This window comes from Ammodytes marinus (genome assembly GCF_949987685.1).
Source record: "Ammodytes marinus genome assembly, chromosome: 13".
NCBI classification, from domain to species: domain Eukaryota; kingdom Metazoa; phylum Chordata; class Actinopteri; order Uranoscopiformes; family Ammodytidae; genus Ammodytes; species Ammodytes marinus.
In genome coordinates, this window is record NC_137217.1 from 17,637,131 (window position 1) to 17,654,997 (window position 17,867).

Genomic DNA, 17,867 nt, shown 5'->3' on the forward strand with positions numbered 1-17,867 from the left:
TACAAAACTGAACCATGAAGATACCAGAGTACCATGCTGCGGAAACATTCAGCCTAAATGATTGATGCCACACCTGCACCTAAACCTTGGTAGACATCCCTCATATCAGGTTTATAGGTCACCCACAGCCATAGTAAATAATGTGGTCCCCTCAATATTCAAAGAAGTCTTCTACACATAGTGTGGAAGCATGAGAGGACTGAGAGGAGAAGGTTGATTGCTGTAGTGTGTGCACATTGGGAAGACCTCCTAAAGCTGTGCAGGATAGCAAATCAAGACATGTCTGAGGTTATTATACATTCATATCTATCAATCAACATGGCAGCAGAGGGGGGAGGTCCTGGTGTAGTGGGTAGAGGTTCCCCCCCATAGTGACTCACTCCTCGTCGCAGCGGACAAGGGTTCGAATCAGGGCTACATGGTTCATTGCATGTCATTCCCATCTATGCCTCATTTCATATACAGTATGTCTATCTGCACTGTCGATAAAAGCTAGGGCTGTCAAGCGATTAAAAATGACAGGCTCTGTGATTAATTAATCTGAATTAATCGTATACTTATATGACACTTTTATGCCTGTTTATAAACAACTGTATAGGCTACCGTTCGTCTCTCTCTCTCTCTCTCTCTCTCTCTCGTAACTTCTGTCTCCTCCTCTCAGCCAGGTTACTACATTAAACAAATTTAGGAACTACTAGCGCCGAAAAATACACAAAAAAACAAGCAGGCTTAATGACTGTCTATCTCCCATAACAGACAGCGCTGCACTGCCACAGGTGCGGTGCGCATAGCCTATGCCGACTCATTCACCGTCCTTGTCATAGCCAAAAATATTGACATACACACACACATACACACACACACACAAAGGAGGAAAAAAGACAGGGAGGGGGCGGGTGTCCGTTTGAAGGAGACGATTGCAGCTAGCAAACAAAAGTGAGACACAGAGGAAGATTGAGAGATACTGTTTTGAACCTATTGTTAATTAGGCACCCACTAAATCAATAATGCACAGACACTGCGGAGAATAACAAGACGTATTCCTACCTTCATGCTTATGTGCCCGGAGCTTCCCATAAAACGTCCCTCTCTATGCTTCTTTCTTTACTCTTTAATCCCGTGCGGGCCATGTCGGCAAGCTACAGGTGCAGCTCCGCTATCGCCTCACCTCTTTTGCACCGGGTCAAAGGGCAATATAGAAGTGCGATTAATCTGCGTTAATTTTTTTGTGATTAATTAATCGAAATTAACGTGTTAATTTGACAGCCCTATTAAAAGCATTTAAAAATGTTAAATAAAAATAAATAAACCCACTAGCGCAGCACACACTAATGCTCAGGATGGTTTACGCAACAGCAACATGGATGACGTCAGTAGATGTAGACAGTAGACGTAGACAACACAGATATCATGTTAATATCCCCTTGGGGACATTAACATGATATCTGTGTTGTCCCTTCATAATCAAGAATGACAGGGTGCTCTTCTGTCAATCAAAGTGATACTCACTGATCAGTAATATTTCCTTCTCCAGGCCAAATACTGGAATTCAAGTGTGAATGAGGTGGAGGGAACTATTGCAGATAATAAAGGGAAAGTTATCCACAAACTCTTTGGAAAGTGGCAAGAAGCAGTTTTCTGTGGAGACCCGCCCTCAGCCAAATGCATCTGGAGAGCAAGTAGGACAAGTTTTGTTTACAAGAATACACTTTACGCCGTTTTATGATACACCTCTCCATTTTACAGTATCTGATGCGATGTGTGATATTTTTGTGCTTTGTAGATGCAGTGCCAGTAAACCATGAGCAGTACTTTGGTTTCACCAACTTTGCTATTGAACTGAACGAGCTGGACCCATCCCTGAAACTGCTGCTGCCACCCACAGACACCAGGCTACGTGTGGACCAAAGGTAAGAGAAAAAAGATGCGGAGGAAAACAAAACAAAACAACATCCATTTTTCGCAAGCATTTAGGTGATTTGATTATTTTTGGTTTTCAATTGACACATTATCTCTTAAACGTCATGTCAATAAGGAAACAAAATGTTTCATTTGGGTAAAATATGTTTAGAGAGTGTGGTGGATTAAATAGCTATTAACCAGACTTTGCTGAGCAGAGAGTCTTAAAAAGGTTAGGGGTCACTGGTAAGAGACGAAAACACCTATGTAAGGACTTGTTATTGGGACTTGTTGTGATGAAACGACATGTCTATTTGCAGATATTAATACACCTGATACCCCCCCACACTGATAAGACTGTGTGTAAGCGTGTACTAGGAGCTTCGGGGGAAAGCCCCCCATGCTCACGCTACCATGCTCCATGAAATCCTCTGTAATGTCCTCTGGAAACTCCTGCAATAAACCTGAAACAACTGATGAAAAGTCCGGTCTGAGTCCTCTGTATTTGTCGCCATGGGGAAACGATTCGGCACTACAAGAGTTTTGCCAGATAATTGTCATAGACAGTTTAAGTTGCATGTTATCTACTGCGCGTGCACGGCAAGGTGGTTACTGTTCTCTCAGTGTGAATAATGGTGGCGGGCGGCCATGGTTGTGCATGTTATATGCTAACGTTCAGTAAAAGTTTCTAGAACAACTGTCGTTGTGGTTATTGGATAAACATTGGTAGCAGAGGATGGCCGCTGCTGGGAATTACAAAGTTCCGCCACCGTTTGACGAGAAGACGTCATACAAAAGCAGGAAAAATACTATATATACAGTAATTAAAACACTATATACGTTAGTGATCACTGTATGAATAAAGAGCGATTTAACACTTATATTAACATAAATAAATGGCTTACTTCACCGTTAATGTGAAAGATAAATAGTTGGCGCTTACATCTTGCCCAAGCGTCTCTTTTGTTGACATGAAATCAGCATTGAAAATATTTTTTGGCAATAACGTTACACCACCGCAAGAGGGCAAGAGTGCGCTGCGCATGGCTGTACGCTTATTTTTTTAGGTGGTGCACTGGTGCTAGCAAGCAAAAAAATTCAGTAGCACAAAAATAAATTGGGCAGCACACAAAGTATGAACTTGCATAACCTTAACCCTTGCATTTCGCTCTAATTACCTTTGAGCATGTTATCTTGGTCTCATTTGAGATTCTCAATTAATATTATATCCTAGTGTGTGCAGTAATAATTATGGAAAAATGAATAGGGGTGCACTGATTGCAATTTAGACAAAATAATCTAACCTGCCAATTGCAATTTTTTGCTGATTCAGAATTATTATTATTATAATGTCCTTCTGTTAATTAAAACCAAACTTTAAAACATTAAACATAGCCTATTAAATAAATAAGTATACATATTGGTACAATTTAGGATAAATTAAATAGGTTGTTGTGAATGTGTTGGGAGTAGTTTTTCAGTGGCTTATTTAAAACTTTGTTTAAATAGACTAGGCTACTGTTGACTGCTCGCTGCAGCTGAAGGAGTTGCCTTTCAAGCTAGAAAAAAGCGCTAACTTCCTGTTCTTACCGGCTTCAAAATAAAAGTCAACTCAAGTTTGGCTATTAACAGGCTTTTAATGTGAAGGCGCACAGGAAATGTTCTGTTTGTACACGCGCTAACTTAACTGCGGTAATGTGCCGTCTCCTTCCGGTAATTACCGTTGGTGAAGTTTTTATACCTAGAATCGCTGCACGAGCACAGATCCAGAGGACACATGTCTTTCACCAGCCAAAGTGGAGGGTGGACTCAATAACTTACTTGCCTAAGTCTACATTTACCCCCATTTGGAGTGTTAATGTAGAGCCCTCTAAGCAGTGTTGTGCAGCGCTCCTCTGTGTTTCAAAGACAGCCTCTCCTCATTAGCAACCTGTCGCACGAGTGCAAATGGATTTGTATTCATCATCGCACATGATCAATTTCAGTAGCAAATGCGATCAAAACTGTCGCACTGTACAGCCCTGGCGCTACGAATGAGTGACGATACTGATGCTGCCTACTACACAAGATACACAGGCAAACGGGAGAGTAGATCAAACTAGCAAACGTTACAAACGGTGGTTCAGGGCACAAACCCACTCGACAAACATGAGAGGAGATCAAGATGTGCTGTATGCCAGAGCACTTATTACTGGGCAAAGGATTGTCCAAACAAAAAGGAACATGTAAAACTTACAAAGGATGAGGGGATAAAAAATTATGTTGAAGAATGCAACATTACTTTGTTTTCAAATGTTTTGTCTGACACAGACATCTTCATGGTGGAAGCTTTGGGATCAACTGTGATTGACACAGCCTGTACAAGAACTGTGTGTGGAGAAAAATGGCTCGATGATTACATCAGTGAACTGCCACAGAGTGAGTTACAAAAAGTTAATGACAAACAGAGTGCAAGACCTTTCAAATTTGGTGATGGGAAAGTGGTCCACTCCAGGAATAAAGTGATTATTCCAGCCAAGATACAGACTAAATGCAAAATCGAAACAGAGGTTGTCCCTGCAGATATACCCATGCTTTTAAGCAAGACTTCGTTGAAAAGAGCATGACAAAGCGACAATTTTTGAACAACCTGTTAAGCTTGAACTGACATCTTCAGGACTTTATTGTGTAAACTTGAGAGATGATAGTGATGCAGAGGAAAGTGAGACCCAAAAAGATGAGGATGACAGAAAACATGGCAACAAGTCCTGGTCAAACTGCATAGACAATTTGGACATGCTTCAGTTGGAAGACTACAAAAACTACTGGCCTGTGCATGTAATAATGATGAGGTAAGCAACACAATACTCAAAGACATTTAAAAAAACTGTGAAACATGCATCAGGTACAGCAAACCAAAACGCAAGCCAGTGGTGGGTTTGCCAATGGCCTCAACTTACAATGAAACTGTTGCTGTGGACTTGCATGAGCTTGAACCGGGAGTGTGGTATCTACATTATTGACCACTTCACACGCTTCAACGTGGGAAGTGCTATCACCACAAAAAAACCCAGGGAGATAGTGAAGCAATTTATTCACTGCTGGATAAGTATCCATGGTCCTCCGCGCAGGTTATTCAGTGATAATGGAGGTGAATTCAACAATGAAGAAATGAGGGACATGGCTGAACATTTTAGCATTGAAGTTAAAACCAGCCCATGGAGCAACAGCCTACTGGAAAGGCATAATCAAACCCTGAACAACAGACAATGACACCAGCAGTTGGACTCAATGATCAAAACTATGACAGTGACAATGAATTACAGGAAGTGGCACCTACAAATGAGGAACACTTTGATGCTGAGGATAACACTGAACCCCCTCATGCATCAGTACAGCATGGAGGGAGTGATCTCGATCAACCTGTCACGTCGCGGACAAACTCAACCACGACTTGTGAAGGCCTGAGGCTGAAAGCTGGACAGTTGGTTCAATACACAGACAATGAAAGTGGCCAAACCCACACTGGAAAAATTCTCAGCCGGGCAAGAAAGGCCACTGGAAAAGACAAAAACTGTTATAATGTGCAGTACAGTGAGCCAGAGGAAACTGAAGGCACAACAAGGTCAGTTGACTTAGGACAAATGAAAGATCTTCAAGTTATTCTGTCTGAGCACAAGGTATGTACTGATTACAATGAGGATGACATATTGATAGTGAATGATGATGCCTTCATACCTGCCAAACACAATAAACTCAGCAACTGGAGAAAAGATGATGTATTTGAAGAGGTGAAAGATGAGGGTCAGAAATGCATCTCAACCAGGTGGGTGTGCACACTTAAGGAAACATCTGATGGCATTGTACCTAAAGCCAGACTAGTTGCGAGAGGCTTTGAAGAAAGAAACACACAAGACCTTCCCAAAGACTTGCCTACATGTGCTTCAGAATCTCTAAAGATGATCATGGCCGTCATATGTCAAAATAAATGGCAGTTGTCAGCTGAACTCCATGGACATTAAAGCAGCCTTTTTACAAGGTAAAGAGTTAACCCGAAATGTCTACATTTGCCCACCCCAAGAAGCACAGAGCAAAGGAACTGTATGGAAGTTGAAAAAGTGTGTTTATGGCCTTACAGATGCTTCTTTGTACAGGTACAATAGAGTGAAAGACACTATGCAGCAGTTAGGAGGTAGTGTGTCAAAAGTTGATCCAGCAGTATTATACTGGGTGGATGATTCCTCTAATGTAATGGGGGTCCTTGCAGCTCATGTGGATGACTTTATGTGGGGTGGTTCACATGCGTTCTCCATTGGCGTCACTAGGCTGTTTTATTCGGGGCTAAAGCCCCGGATCTAATTTGATTAGCCCCGAAACTTTTTAGTAAAAAAAAAAAAAAAAGTTTTGCTGCATGTGCCATATCCGCACGTCGCACATGCTCCCATTGGTTAGGACACTCGCATAGCTTACTGCTAGGAATTTCTGTTGGAAGTTCCACTGCTCAAGATTTTAAGGCATGAATTGATTAACTTGCATTGAAGAAAATATGTCAGTTTTCTGTGGGCTGTAAATAGGCCAATCTATGAGGCTAAATAGCATGCCAATATTGATGATTGATTGTGTCAAGTGTCTATGGATGAAAGCTAACATGATTTGTATCCAACTTTTGCCTTAAGTTACAATTTAGCTAACTAGCTAACTTTAGCTAGCTGCCCACCCTTTTTATTTCCAATGGTGGTTGTCATTTCATTACCAATGTAAAGTGTCATAAATAGTTAACACTGGTGCTGAGTCATGATTCCTAAAAATAAATACTCAAAACATGTGATATGTTTTCAATGTGCAGAAAGTTTTGAAAAATCCAGGATGCCTTCGAGCCTTACTGCATTATATTCCATTATAGTTGTTTCTTTAGGAACTTGAATGTTGTCTTTTCCTTTACGGAAAAAAAAATATTTCCACTATAAATTGATGCAGAAAAGGCACAGATAGATGAATAAAAATCCACCAGAATGTTGAAATGAAACCTAGCCTTTGACCCTGTACACAGGTTGTATACAATATATTCATAGGTATGTTGTTTTTACTTTTTGGATTGAAAAGAAGGCATGTCAGTAAACTCCATGTCGGCCCTTAGTGTGATTATCATATCGTAGAGTGGCCCTTTGTGAAAATTAGTTTGACACCCCTGATATGGGTAATGTAAGGTCTGTCTCACTTGTATTCATTTTACTATGAAATAACTTGAATGGAACCTTAAATGTTTGGGGATAAGCAGCAGTCAGGTAGCTATTTAAAGCTAAAATGACCTGCCTATTTCGTTTATTTAGGTAAAGCATTATGAAAAAAATTGCATGCGCAATAAAGTATACACTACCCTATTCCCTCTTGGGCTAAGCCCCGGATGTTTTGGAAACCTAGAAACGCCCCTGGCGTTCTCCACAGCTGTCATCCCCAAATTGAAAGATGCTTTTCAAGTTGGACGTGAAGAAAACCACAGCTTCAGCTACATTGGAATGCAGGTTCATTCCCTGAAGGATGAAATACAAGTACAACAAAGTACATACATAAAAAGTCTTCAACCTATTCCTGTGGACCCCAGCAGAGCAACACAGCGTGAGGCTCCTTTAACAGAAATCGAGCTTGACATGCTTTAATCAAAGATTGGCCAGATACTGTGGGTAGCAAGACAGAGTAGACCAGACCTAATGTGTGACATATCCATCTTGGCATCTAACACAAAGAATGCTACTGTCCGGACCCTGCACTGTGCAAACAAACTTATCAGAAAACTAAAATCAGAAGAGGTGACCTTGAGGTTTCAGTACTTGGGAGAAAATTGTTCCCTCAAACTAGTCATGTTCAGTGATTCTTCCTCAATGGGGAACCTTGAGGATGGAGGCACACAGGGTGGACATTTTCTCATGCTCATGGGAGAAGATGGGAAGTTTTCACCAATATGCACCAATATTCACCATATTCAAAACGCATCAGGGAAAAAAAAGGCAATGTGGCACACGGATTACGGTCGAGACTCAATTTTAGACTCAATATAAATCATATGCATCAAAAATGACATGAAAGAACTTCATTTTTAATGTAATGTTATCTATGACTCTAACTCTATGTAGAAAGATAGGGCTTTTAGAAGCAGTGCTGCAGCAGTAGCAGCTGCTGAGACGTTCCATGTGTGTCCGAAAAAAGCATTAGAGAGGCAGCAGTAACGGAAGGCGACGCGCTCCAGAGGTAGACGCAGGATGTGTGTGTGGAGGCCGTTACACTGAAATGTTCTTAGTTAAAAAAAAATATATGTTTTCCTTTAAAGAAAAAGGGGAGATTGTTAAGCTGCAAGTTATCTACTGCGCGTGCGCGGCAAGCGCGGTTGCTGTTCTCTCACACTGTATCCCATTACAGAGACCGCATCCTTGGAAGGACGTGGTCTATGAAGGCTATAGCCCGTGAAGGCCGATTCGAAGGCCGAACGAGCGCTGTTAAATGAAACGGTCTCCGCAGGTCTCCTTTTACGAGCATTTCCGGTCTGCGTAACAAGCCGTTACCTTGCGTGACGACTCGCCGCTCCTGTGCTGCCTAGCAACCCTGATTGCTGCCAACGGAAACAGCCTTGTCAACGGAGTAAAAAAGAAAAATAAGTTGCCTACCAGACGAAAAGAAAAAAAAGTTTAAGAAAAAAAGAAAAGAAGAGAAGATGGAGCAACCCGTTGCTTTTTTGTTATTTTTTATTTTATTTTATGCCATCTCTGGAAAAAACGCAATGAATCTTGGGATATGTTGGGCCGCGAAGGATCCATCTGTTGCAGCCTTCAAAACCGTGAAACGAAGGCTGCATTTCTCGGCCGCATATGAAGGAGCCTTGCAAATCTTTGCAAATGGAACAAGCCTTTGCGCGCCGCTATAACGCAATCGGTCTTCAAATGCAGCCTACGTAGGCTGTAACCCCTGAATTGAGATCCAGCTTCCGTGTGAATAATGGGGGCGGCCATGGTTGTGCATGTAATATGCTAACGTTCAGTAAAAGTCTAAACACGAACAACTGTTGTTGTGGTTATTGGATTAACAAGTTGACGTAAATAAACAATATATAGCATATGTTGCTGACTTAGACCAGTTGACTTTATACCCTGATATCTTTGAAAAGGACTTAGTAACGTCCAATAGGGCTGGGACAGGTCTGACTGGGTCTAGACTCTAGAGCAAGCCACAAAATGTTGTCCGCTCCGTGTAAAGCAGAAGCTAATGTTAAGATGAATTTATTTTAACTACCTGAATATTTTGATTCAACATAAATGATACACATTGGCAAGAAATTAAACAAAAAAAACATAAAACCAACACCTTAGTGATATCAATAAACAGCAAACTGCAAACTAGTCTGGAACAAAGAACAGCAGAACCAGGAACATTGTTGAATGAAACAAAAAAGTAAATCTCTTAGGTCCATGTCGGAACAAGAGCAGCCTAAAAACCCACTGCCCTGAGTATCGTATACAAAATTGTGTTCAGATATTAGGTTAAGGAAAACATAGGGTTTTTCTATACAACCCCAATTCCGAAAACGTTGGGACGTTATGTAATGTGGCCGGTGTTTCTCAGACGTCTCATCGTTCCAACACGGGAGAGAACCGACGTTGGATGCTGCAGGATGCCGTCGTCAGACGTTCGGAGGGATCCACCAGACGCCTGGCTCAACCTGCGCAGCTTCGCCCTGGACCGCGGGCTTCAACACTGCAGGCTAATGATCCAGCCCGGCCTTCACATGGTTGCTCTGCGGCGCAGCAAGGCCGAGCAGCGGAGCTCCAGTGCCTCCTCGTTGGCTCATCCATGGTCCGACAAGTTCTCCTGCCGAGGGCGGAGACCTTCTGCTATCCCGGTGCCCAGGTATCCCTCATCAACTCAGTGCTTCCACACATTATCCATAGTAATCCCGCTGCATCTATGGTCGTGATACATGTCGGCTCAAATGACCTTAAGTCAGAAAAGTCAGAAAGTCTTAAAACTGATTTTAAAATCCTAATCGACTCCGTCCTGACCGCTGGGAAACAATGTATCGTCTCTGGTCCCATGCCTTCCCCTCGATTTGGTGACATCTCATTCAGCCGCGCACGCCAACTTCATGTTTGGCTCAGACAATATTGTCTCTCCCTGGGCATTCCCTTTGTCGACAATTTTAACGTTTTCTGGAACAGACCGACTTACTTTGCCAGCGATGGTTTGCATCGAAGGGAAACATCTTCTGGCCAGCAACATGCTCTTAACAATAAAATCGGTTCCTAGCGTCACTCATCTTGCAAACTCTGTCCAGCATGTTTGACTATCTCCACACCTGGTCAGTCAAGAGGTAGTTAGCTCACGTGACACAGCCTCCATGACCACTAGTCCCCATGCATCTAGCGCCCCCTCCAGGCCTGGAACAACCATTACTATAAAAACTCACCCAATCCCTGTATATCTGTCTGTCAGATCATCATTAATCCCCCATCATAGATCATACAGGTCACGCCACAGACCACTTGGGATTACAAGTAATTTGAAATCTGTACCTATTATGTGTAATAAGTCAATTGTGTTGAACCACCACGCTGTTGATAACCCGGACATGAGCATATTAAAGTTAAACTCACCAAACATCCTCAAATCAAGAAAGGGTTTGGGTTTTCTTCATTTAAATATCAGAAGTTTGCTTCAGCAAAATAAATTAGACCATGTTAAGATTTTAGTGTCTCAGGCTGACCCAGATGTCTTGGTTCTGACTGAATCATGGCTGAAGAGCAGCACACATGACTCTATGGTGGCAATAAATGACTACAATTTATTCAGAATAGACAGGACCACACGGGGTGGGGGAGTGGCTGTCTACGTTAAATCCCATTACTCTGTAACATTATTACATGCTGTCTCTGTTCGTAGCTGCTTTGAATTTATTGCACTGGAATTGTCTTTATCATCCAATGATTGTTTTGTTGTAATTGGTGTGTACAGGCCCCCATCAGCGCAAAATAGCTCCCTGACTGAGCTTGCACATTTAATCTCTCCATATGTAAATAGAGAAGTCATTGTGATGGGTGATTTTAACATTGACTGGCTTTCTGGTGCCTCTGAACCTTTCAAAGAAATCTGTAGCAACCTAAATCTTACACAAATAATAACAGAGCCTACAAGACCCAATCTAAAAAACCCAGTTAAATCAACTTTAATTGATTTAATATTATCTAACCAAATCAACAAAATAGTTTCTGCTGGTGTCTTTGACCTTGGGATCAGTGATCACTGCCCGGTGGCCTGTATCAGAAGCATTCATCTAAAAAAATCTCAACCTAAAATCATTATTAAGCGTAATTTTAAAGGTTTTAACGAGCAAGCATTTTTGAATGAACTCCACCACAGTGACATTCATCTCACAACTGAAATATCTGATGTTGAATTAGCCTTGGATTTTTTCACCAATACCTTCACCTCAATTTTGAATCATCATGCACCCCACAAAAAGCACAGGGTAAAAAATAGATCAAACCCCTGGTTTACCAATGAGCTGTCTGACTTATTTACAGAGAGAAATAAAGCATGGTCTCTAGCCAGACGCTCTGGAGAAGATTTTAATTGGACAGTTTTTAGACAAACCAGAAATAGGTGTACGACCATGGTTAGGAAAACTAAATCGGATTACTACCTTGATTTAATTTCCAACTGCTACTCCAACCCTGCATTATTTTGGAAGGCTGTCAATTATAATAAAAAAAATTCTAGCACTGTTCCCAGTCAGATAAAAATAAATGGTCAGATTTTAAATGACAAGAATGAGATTGGTTTAGCTTTTAATAAACATTTTTTAGCTGCTGGTCAACTCTTTCAGAATGGAGGACGTACAACTTCTAATAATAATAATTATAATTGCTTGGATTTATATAGCGCCTTTCATGATACTCAAAGCGCTTTACAGGGTTCCAGACAATTCGTTCACACACAGTCATACCGGTGGTGGTAAACTACCATAGTAGCCACAGCTGCCCTGGGGCAGACTGACAGAAGCGAGGCTGCCATTCAGCGCCATCGGCCCCTCCGACCACCACCTCAAACATACAGCAGTCATACACATTCACACGAGGCAAGGTGGGTGAAGTGTCTTGCCCAGGGACACAACCAGTAGTAATGTACCGCCTGTCTCTCAAACTCCTATTCTTAGCCTTGTTCCAGTTCCAACAAGTGTTGTTGTAGATGCGCTTCTAGCCATCAACCCCAGGAAGTATATGGGAGAGGACAATTTGGACCCATTTTCAATCAATCTCTCTACACATATAATATCAAAACAAATAACCCATATTTTTAATCTGTCCATCACCTCTGGTATTGTTCCTAAAGTTTGGAAAAAAGCTCATGTCATCCCATTGCATAAAGGGGGTGACAAAAGTGATCTCAATAATTACAGGCCAATTTCAAAACTCCCATGCCTGGCAAAAATCCTAGAATCAGTTATTAATAATCAGTTGAAAACCTTTTTATCCAGTGCTTCCATTCTGAGCCCATTTCAATCTGGTTTTAGGTTTCAAGGCTCAATTTTAGGTCCAGTCCTATTCACAATTTACATCAATAACATTGTTTCATCGCTACAAAACTGTCAAGCCCATTTGTATGCCGACGACACTGTACTGTATTGCATTTCTGATTCGGTCCATCAATCTGTTCAGAACCTTCAGAGCTCTTTTAACACCCTGCAGGACTGTCTAGTGGACCTCAGGCTTGTTCTTAATACAGACAAAACAAAATATATGTGTTTCTCCAGAGCAAACACTATACATTTTAATGATCTAAATATTCATACAAATAATGGATCTCAAATTGAAAGAGTCACTGAATATAAGTATCTCGGCATCTGGATAGATGAAAAAGTATCTTTTAAATTTCACATAAAAAATCTTGTCTGTCGTCTACGACAAAAGATTGGATATTTTTATAGGAACAAAGCCACCTTCCCGTTGTTCTGTAGGAAAAGGATTATTGAGGCAGTTTTTATGTCTGTCCTTGATTACGGCGATGTGGTTTATAGGCATGCATCTCATTCATGTCTTAAACTCCTAGACTCCGTTTTTCACTCTGCCTTAAGGTTCATTACAGGAGATGCTTATGACACTCACCATTGTCTTTTATATGAAAAGGTTGGGTGGTCTTCTCTTAAAGAGAGACGTGATGCACATTGGCATATTTTTATATATAAAGCCCTGACCGGAAAGCTACCACTCTATTTGACAACAATGCTGCATATTTCAGATGGGCTTTATCATACCCGCTCAACTGAAATGCTCATGTTATATGTTCCATACGCCCGGTCTGACCTTGGTAAAACTGCTTTTAGCCACAGTGCCCCTGACTCCTGGAACAGCCTACAACATCAAATTAAAATAAATACACTCATAACTGTTAACCAATTTAAAGTTATTATTTTTAATCAGCCCCACTCCAATTGTAACTGTTTTATTTAGGCTATTGTTCTGTTTTATTCAATTGATCTGAATGTTTTAATTGTTGTTGTCTCTTTGTAAGCTTGTTGTGTATTCTCATTGTATATTGTGTATCTGTAATTGTCTCGACGTCATTGTAAAAGAGGGTAACCCTCAATTGATCTTTCGAGAATAAATAAAGGAAAATGAAAATGAATGAATAAAACAGAATGTGATCATTTCCCTAATCCTTTTCGACATGTATTCAATAAATGACAGTACAAATACATAATAGGTTTTTGTTTAAACTGATAAACTTTATTGTTTTTTATAGATATAAACAAATTATAAATTTTTAAATTTCAAAACGTTTCAAAAAAGTTGGGACCTGTTTACCACTGAGTTGTATCACCCTTTTAACAACGCTGATTAACGCATCAGCTCAGCTGGGTCTCATGGGCTTCAACACGACCGGAATAAAAATGTAAACCATAAATGACGATCTGTCTAGTGGAGCAGTTATCAATAAATAAATACCATGATACATCAGAAATGAGCACGCTGATCCGGGACTTGTGTTCCCACCGAAAAGCCGAGCAGAGCAGAGTGAGGTGAGAACAACCTGTGTCTGTACTAGGTCAATTGACCCGGATCTTAATGCAGGGTGTAACCCTTCCCATCGGACAAAAAAGATGGATCGTTGCGGGTCGACGCAGGTTTTTTGGTCAGTGCAAGGGTTAATAAATCATTATCCACGTTATCTGTCATGTGGGGGACATTCCCCTAAAGGGGCACTGTATGACATTTAAAGTAATTTATTAGCTAAAATCAATATCCTCATTCATAAATATGTCCTCATTGGTGTAAAATCACCTCTGCCAATAATCTGAATAATCTTCCTGAGCGGAAAATTTCAAATATTAATATTACATTTTGTACATTGAGCAGGTAGGTCTTATGGAGGAATCCATGTTGTTGGAATGTCATCAGGTGCATTGTTTAGAATTGTTCTGGTCCTTGAAGGCCACTGTAGCTTCTGTTATTATTCGAAAGGGGTGGGGTTACACAGGGAGTGTTGCAATCTAGAACTTTCTAGAACTTTCTTGATGATGTCATATTACTGCAGTGTGTAGAATTTGGGGATTTAGTCGCATTTGTGTGACTGTACCTGGCTGAAGTGTGAACCAATCACAGGACAGAGATCCTGCCCCCCTGATGCTGCTTTTTGTAAATGGTTTAACCCATTGATGACTATGGCAATCTAGGATGCATGTCCTTAATGCCTGAGGGTTTTCTGAAAAAATAGTACGAATTGTCAAGTCTACCAAAACCTTAATATCTAAGCCTGTGTAGCACATAGAAACATGAAATAAAATACATTTAAAAGTTAAGGTTCACAGGTTTTATTTAAACATGCTCCCTTAGCGCTTACAAACCAACAAATATTTCAAAAAATCGTCAAAATTAGATGAATTAGAAAATTATTAAATATTGTTAATAAATAGATGCAATGTGTTGTGTGATTTTCGTCAGTAGTCTATAGTAGACCTTGATTCTGCGCACCAAACGCCACTAACTGTTCTGTCGCCGACCTAGCCGGCGTATTTTTTTTATTTTTTTGTTTTATTTTTTAATTTTCTATTTTTTTGATTGACGTGATTTTCGGCAAACCACACAACTTTTGGGTGGTCACGTGGTCTTAAAAAAATCAACAAAACCCACCTCATGTGTATTTGAACCAATGACAGTGCATTCTATGCTGCGCATGCCATGAAAATTAGATAAAGTAATAATGCTGCGCGATGCAGCATCAGGCAGGAGAGCCAATGTGGCATCGCGCAGCAGCCGTCATCAATGGGTTAAATGACTGTGTTTCCACTTGAACATTATCATTCCGCACTGTATTCCTTCTCTGTACAATGCGTAATGATCCTCGCGAGAAATCATTGATTTGAATTAAACTCTCATGCTAAACTTTATACAGCCAGTATTGTCTCATTCACTTTCTCGCAACAATCCATAATTATCTTACCTAAGTGAAGATTACAGTTGAACACTGAAGATGAATGTTTTACCATATGTGCATGAGGAATGTGTCTTGTGTTTCACCGGCAGACTGCTGGAGGAGGGGAACGTGGAGGTTGCAGAGGAGCAGAAACAGAGGATTGAACAGCTGCAGAGAGAGAGACGGAGATTATTGGAGGAGAACAACGTAACACATCAACCCAAATTCTTCAGGTAGCCTCAATATCCAGATCTAATATAGTTTCTCACTGAAAAAGTGATTCATGGGAAAGTGAGCATGTCTTTGTTCTTAATATACTGCATATGCAGCTCGTCACTGTAAATGCTGCGTTTGTCCCAATTCCAGTTTCATCACGCTTAACTAATCGTTAACAGTATTCACTGCCGTTTCGCTTGTCTTCTGCTTCCACAGGAAGTCAAATGATGATGCCTGGGTGAGCAACAACACATACTGGGAGCTGAGGAAAGACCCAGACTTCACCCACATAGATTTTCCTACACTGTGGTGACCCCTGGACTGCAGATCACACACATTTCAACCTGTACAGCCTCTACTGTGATCCAGGCTGGCTCTGGAGAAGTCTGCATTGCAGTCGTAACACTAACATTCAGTATTGAGCTTCTTTAATGCAGTTCATCAAAGTTATTGCCTTAAAAGCAAGTGCTTGTATCAGTTGTGTAAACTTGTTTATGCAAACATATTAGGAGAATTTTGATACATTATGGAAAATGTTGCTCGTTCTTTCACGTGATATGTTACAATGTACATGTTAAACTGAGAAAAAGGAAACCTACTTGGTATAAATGATGACAACTCCTCAGCATTACTGATGTACACTAGCTTAAAATCTACTGAACAACAGGTTAGCTGTTGTCTTATCATGGACACTCTCTACCTCTGAGAATATCTAGCCTTGATATGTCATTGATGGAGTGTACACATCCTATATTTATTCTGCACCTGCCTGATACCTTAATCATTGTACTCATATTATTTATTTTATTTTTGTTTCATATCGGCTGCCTTTTTTTATCTATGTTTTGAAATTAATTCTTTATATAAATTATTCATACAATCTTTAAATCTACTTTCCTTTCTGTCTCATAACAGTCATTTGTTTCTGTTTCCTGCATTTTGCCGTGACTGTGAATGATTGTGCAACTGAGCAGCAGTAGCAGATATCAAATGCAGCCATTTTTCACTCTTTACTTTGCACCATTGTTTACCTAGACCCTGACCTTTGGGACCAAAAGTGTCCAAAGCTACTATGACCCACCAGCTCAAATAAAGTCTCTGATGCTTTTTTTCTTGTGGAGTTATTTGTGACTGTCACAAGCAGAGGCTGTAAACTAGACCATCAGGCTTTAAACGTTACCAAAACTTCCACTCGAAATTGGAAGTCCATTTTGTGCCTCTTTTGTGCCAATGCCTTGATTGTAACAAATAGTTATCTGGTGAATGAAATACATAATTGTTATCTGATGTTACAGCTCTCTGGTGAGTCTCCGTAATTTTATGTTTGCTTTGGTGTCGGACAAGGGTGGAAGGTGACTCAATAAATTATGACGTTTTTGGTCAGGGCTCCAGGTTTTGGGTAGCCTGGTCCTACCAGACCATCTTACTTCATTTTATTTGTACTTAAGGGAAATGAAAATTGAGCGGAACTAGGTAGGCGTGTGGTGCCAGGCTAGGTTTTGGGCTCTTCCCTCCATGATGATTTCATGGATTGACCGTCATAGGAAGCTCGACATAAATACCTTAAATAGCTCATGAGTAAAGTTGTAACTTTAGCTGTGTAACACTCAGCTTTGTGATTTGGTTGAGCTGTTTTTTTATTATGTGTTAACAATGCAATATGTAAAAGGGGGTGCTGTATATTTCTGTTTAATCTGCATCAGATACTAGATGACAACAAAGATCGATCCACTCTGGCAGGCAAGCAGTGCTAACACATCACTTTGAACTATGTAGTGCTATTGTGGTTAATATTGACCAGCATTGAGTCTTTAAACAAAGATACTGTGTATGACCAGTTAACTTACATGATGTTTTGACATTATAGGTTGCTTTTGCCCACAACACCACCATAGCCAACCCTTTGCCTTTGCTGTTATCTCCCTCCAGAAACCAGCTGACCCATTCAAAGCTTTATTTTGTGGCTTACTGCATACAGTGGAATTTACTATGTGATCCACTACTAATTCCTTATTTTACATTCTAATACAGAGGATCTCTGGATTTTCATAGTGCATTATAAATAAGATGTTCAAATATTGAGGTCATATCGAAAGAAAATGTACCAAATGTTCTAACATCTCTTTTTGGACCCCTGTCAGTACGACCTGTCAATAGAAAGACCTGACCTTCTGAGAGCTGTCCGCCCTGACCTGCAGCTATCTATCTCACCAAAATCATGATGGTCACAGGGAGGTGCCCTCAGTTAAGCTTGGCCATTTGTAAATTAAATCGAGCCAATGACTGCAATCAGGAAGCAGCCAAAGTATAAAACTCAC

The 17,867-nt window shown here is 40.6% G+C and overlaps 1 protein-coding gene across 1 annotated transcript in view; it reads left to right on the forward strand.

Annotated features, from left to right (window-relative positions):
- Positions 1 to 16,522, forward strand: part of osbpl3b (oxysterol binding protein-like 3b) — a 123,629-nt gene extending 107,107 nt beyond the window's left edge. Inside the window, 4 exon segments of the mRNA XM_080039556.1 lie at positions 1,535 to 1,679; positions 1,784 to 1,910; positions 15,444 to 15,566; positions 15,766 to 16,522. Of these exon segments, the coding sequence (XP_079895682.1) occupies positions 1,535 to 1,679; positions 1,784 to 1,910; positions 15,444 to 15,566; positions 15,766 to 15,862 (492 nt within the window). The 3' untranslated portion in view covers positions 15,863 to 16,522.
- The last annotated feature ends 1,345 nt before the right edge of the window (positions 16,523 to 17,867 follow it).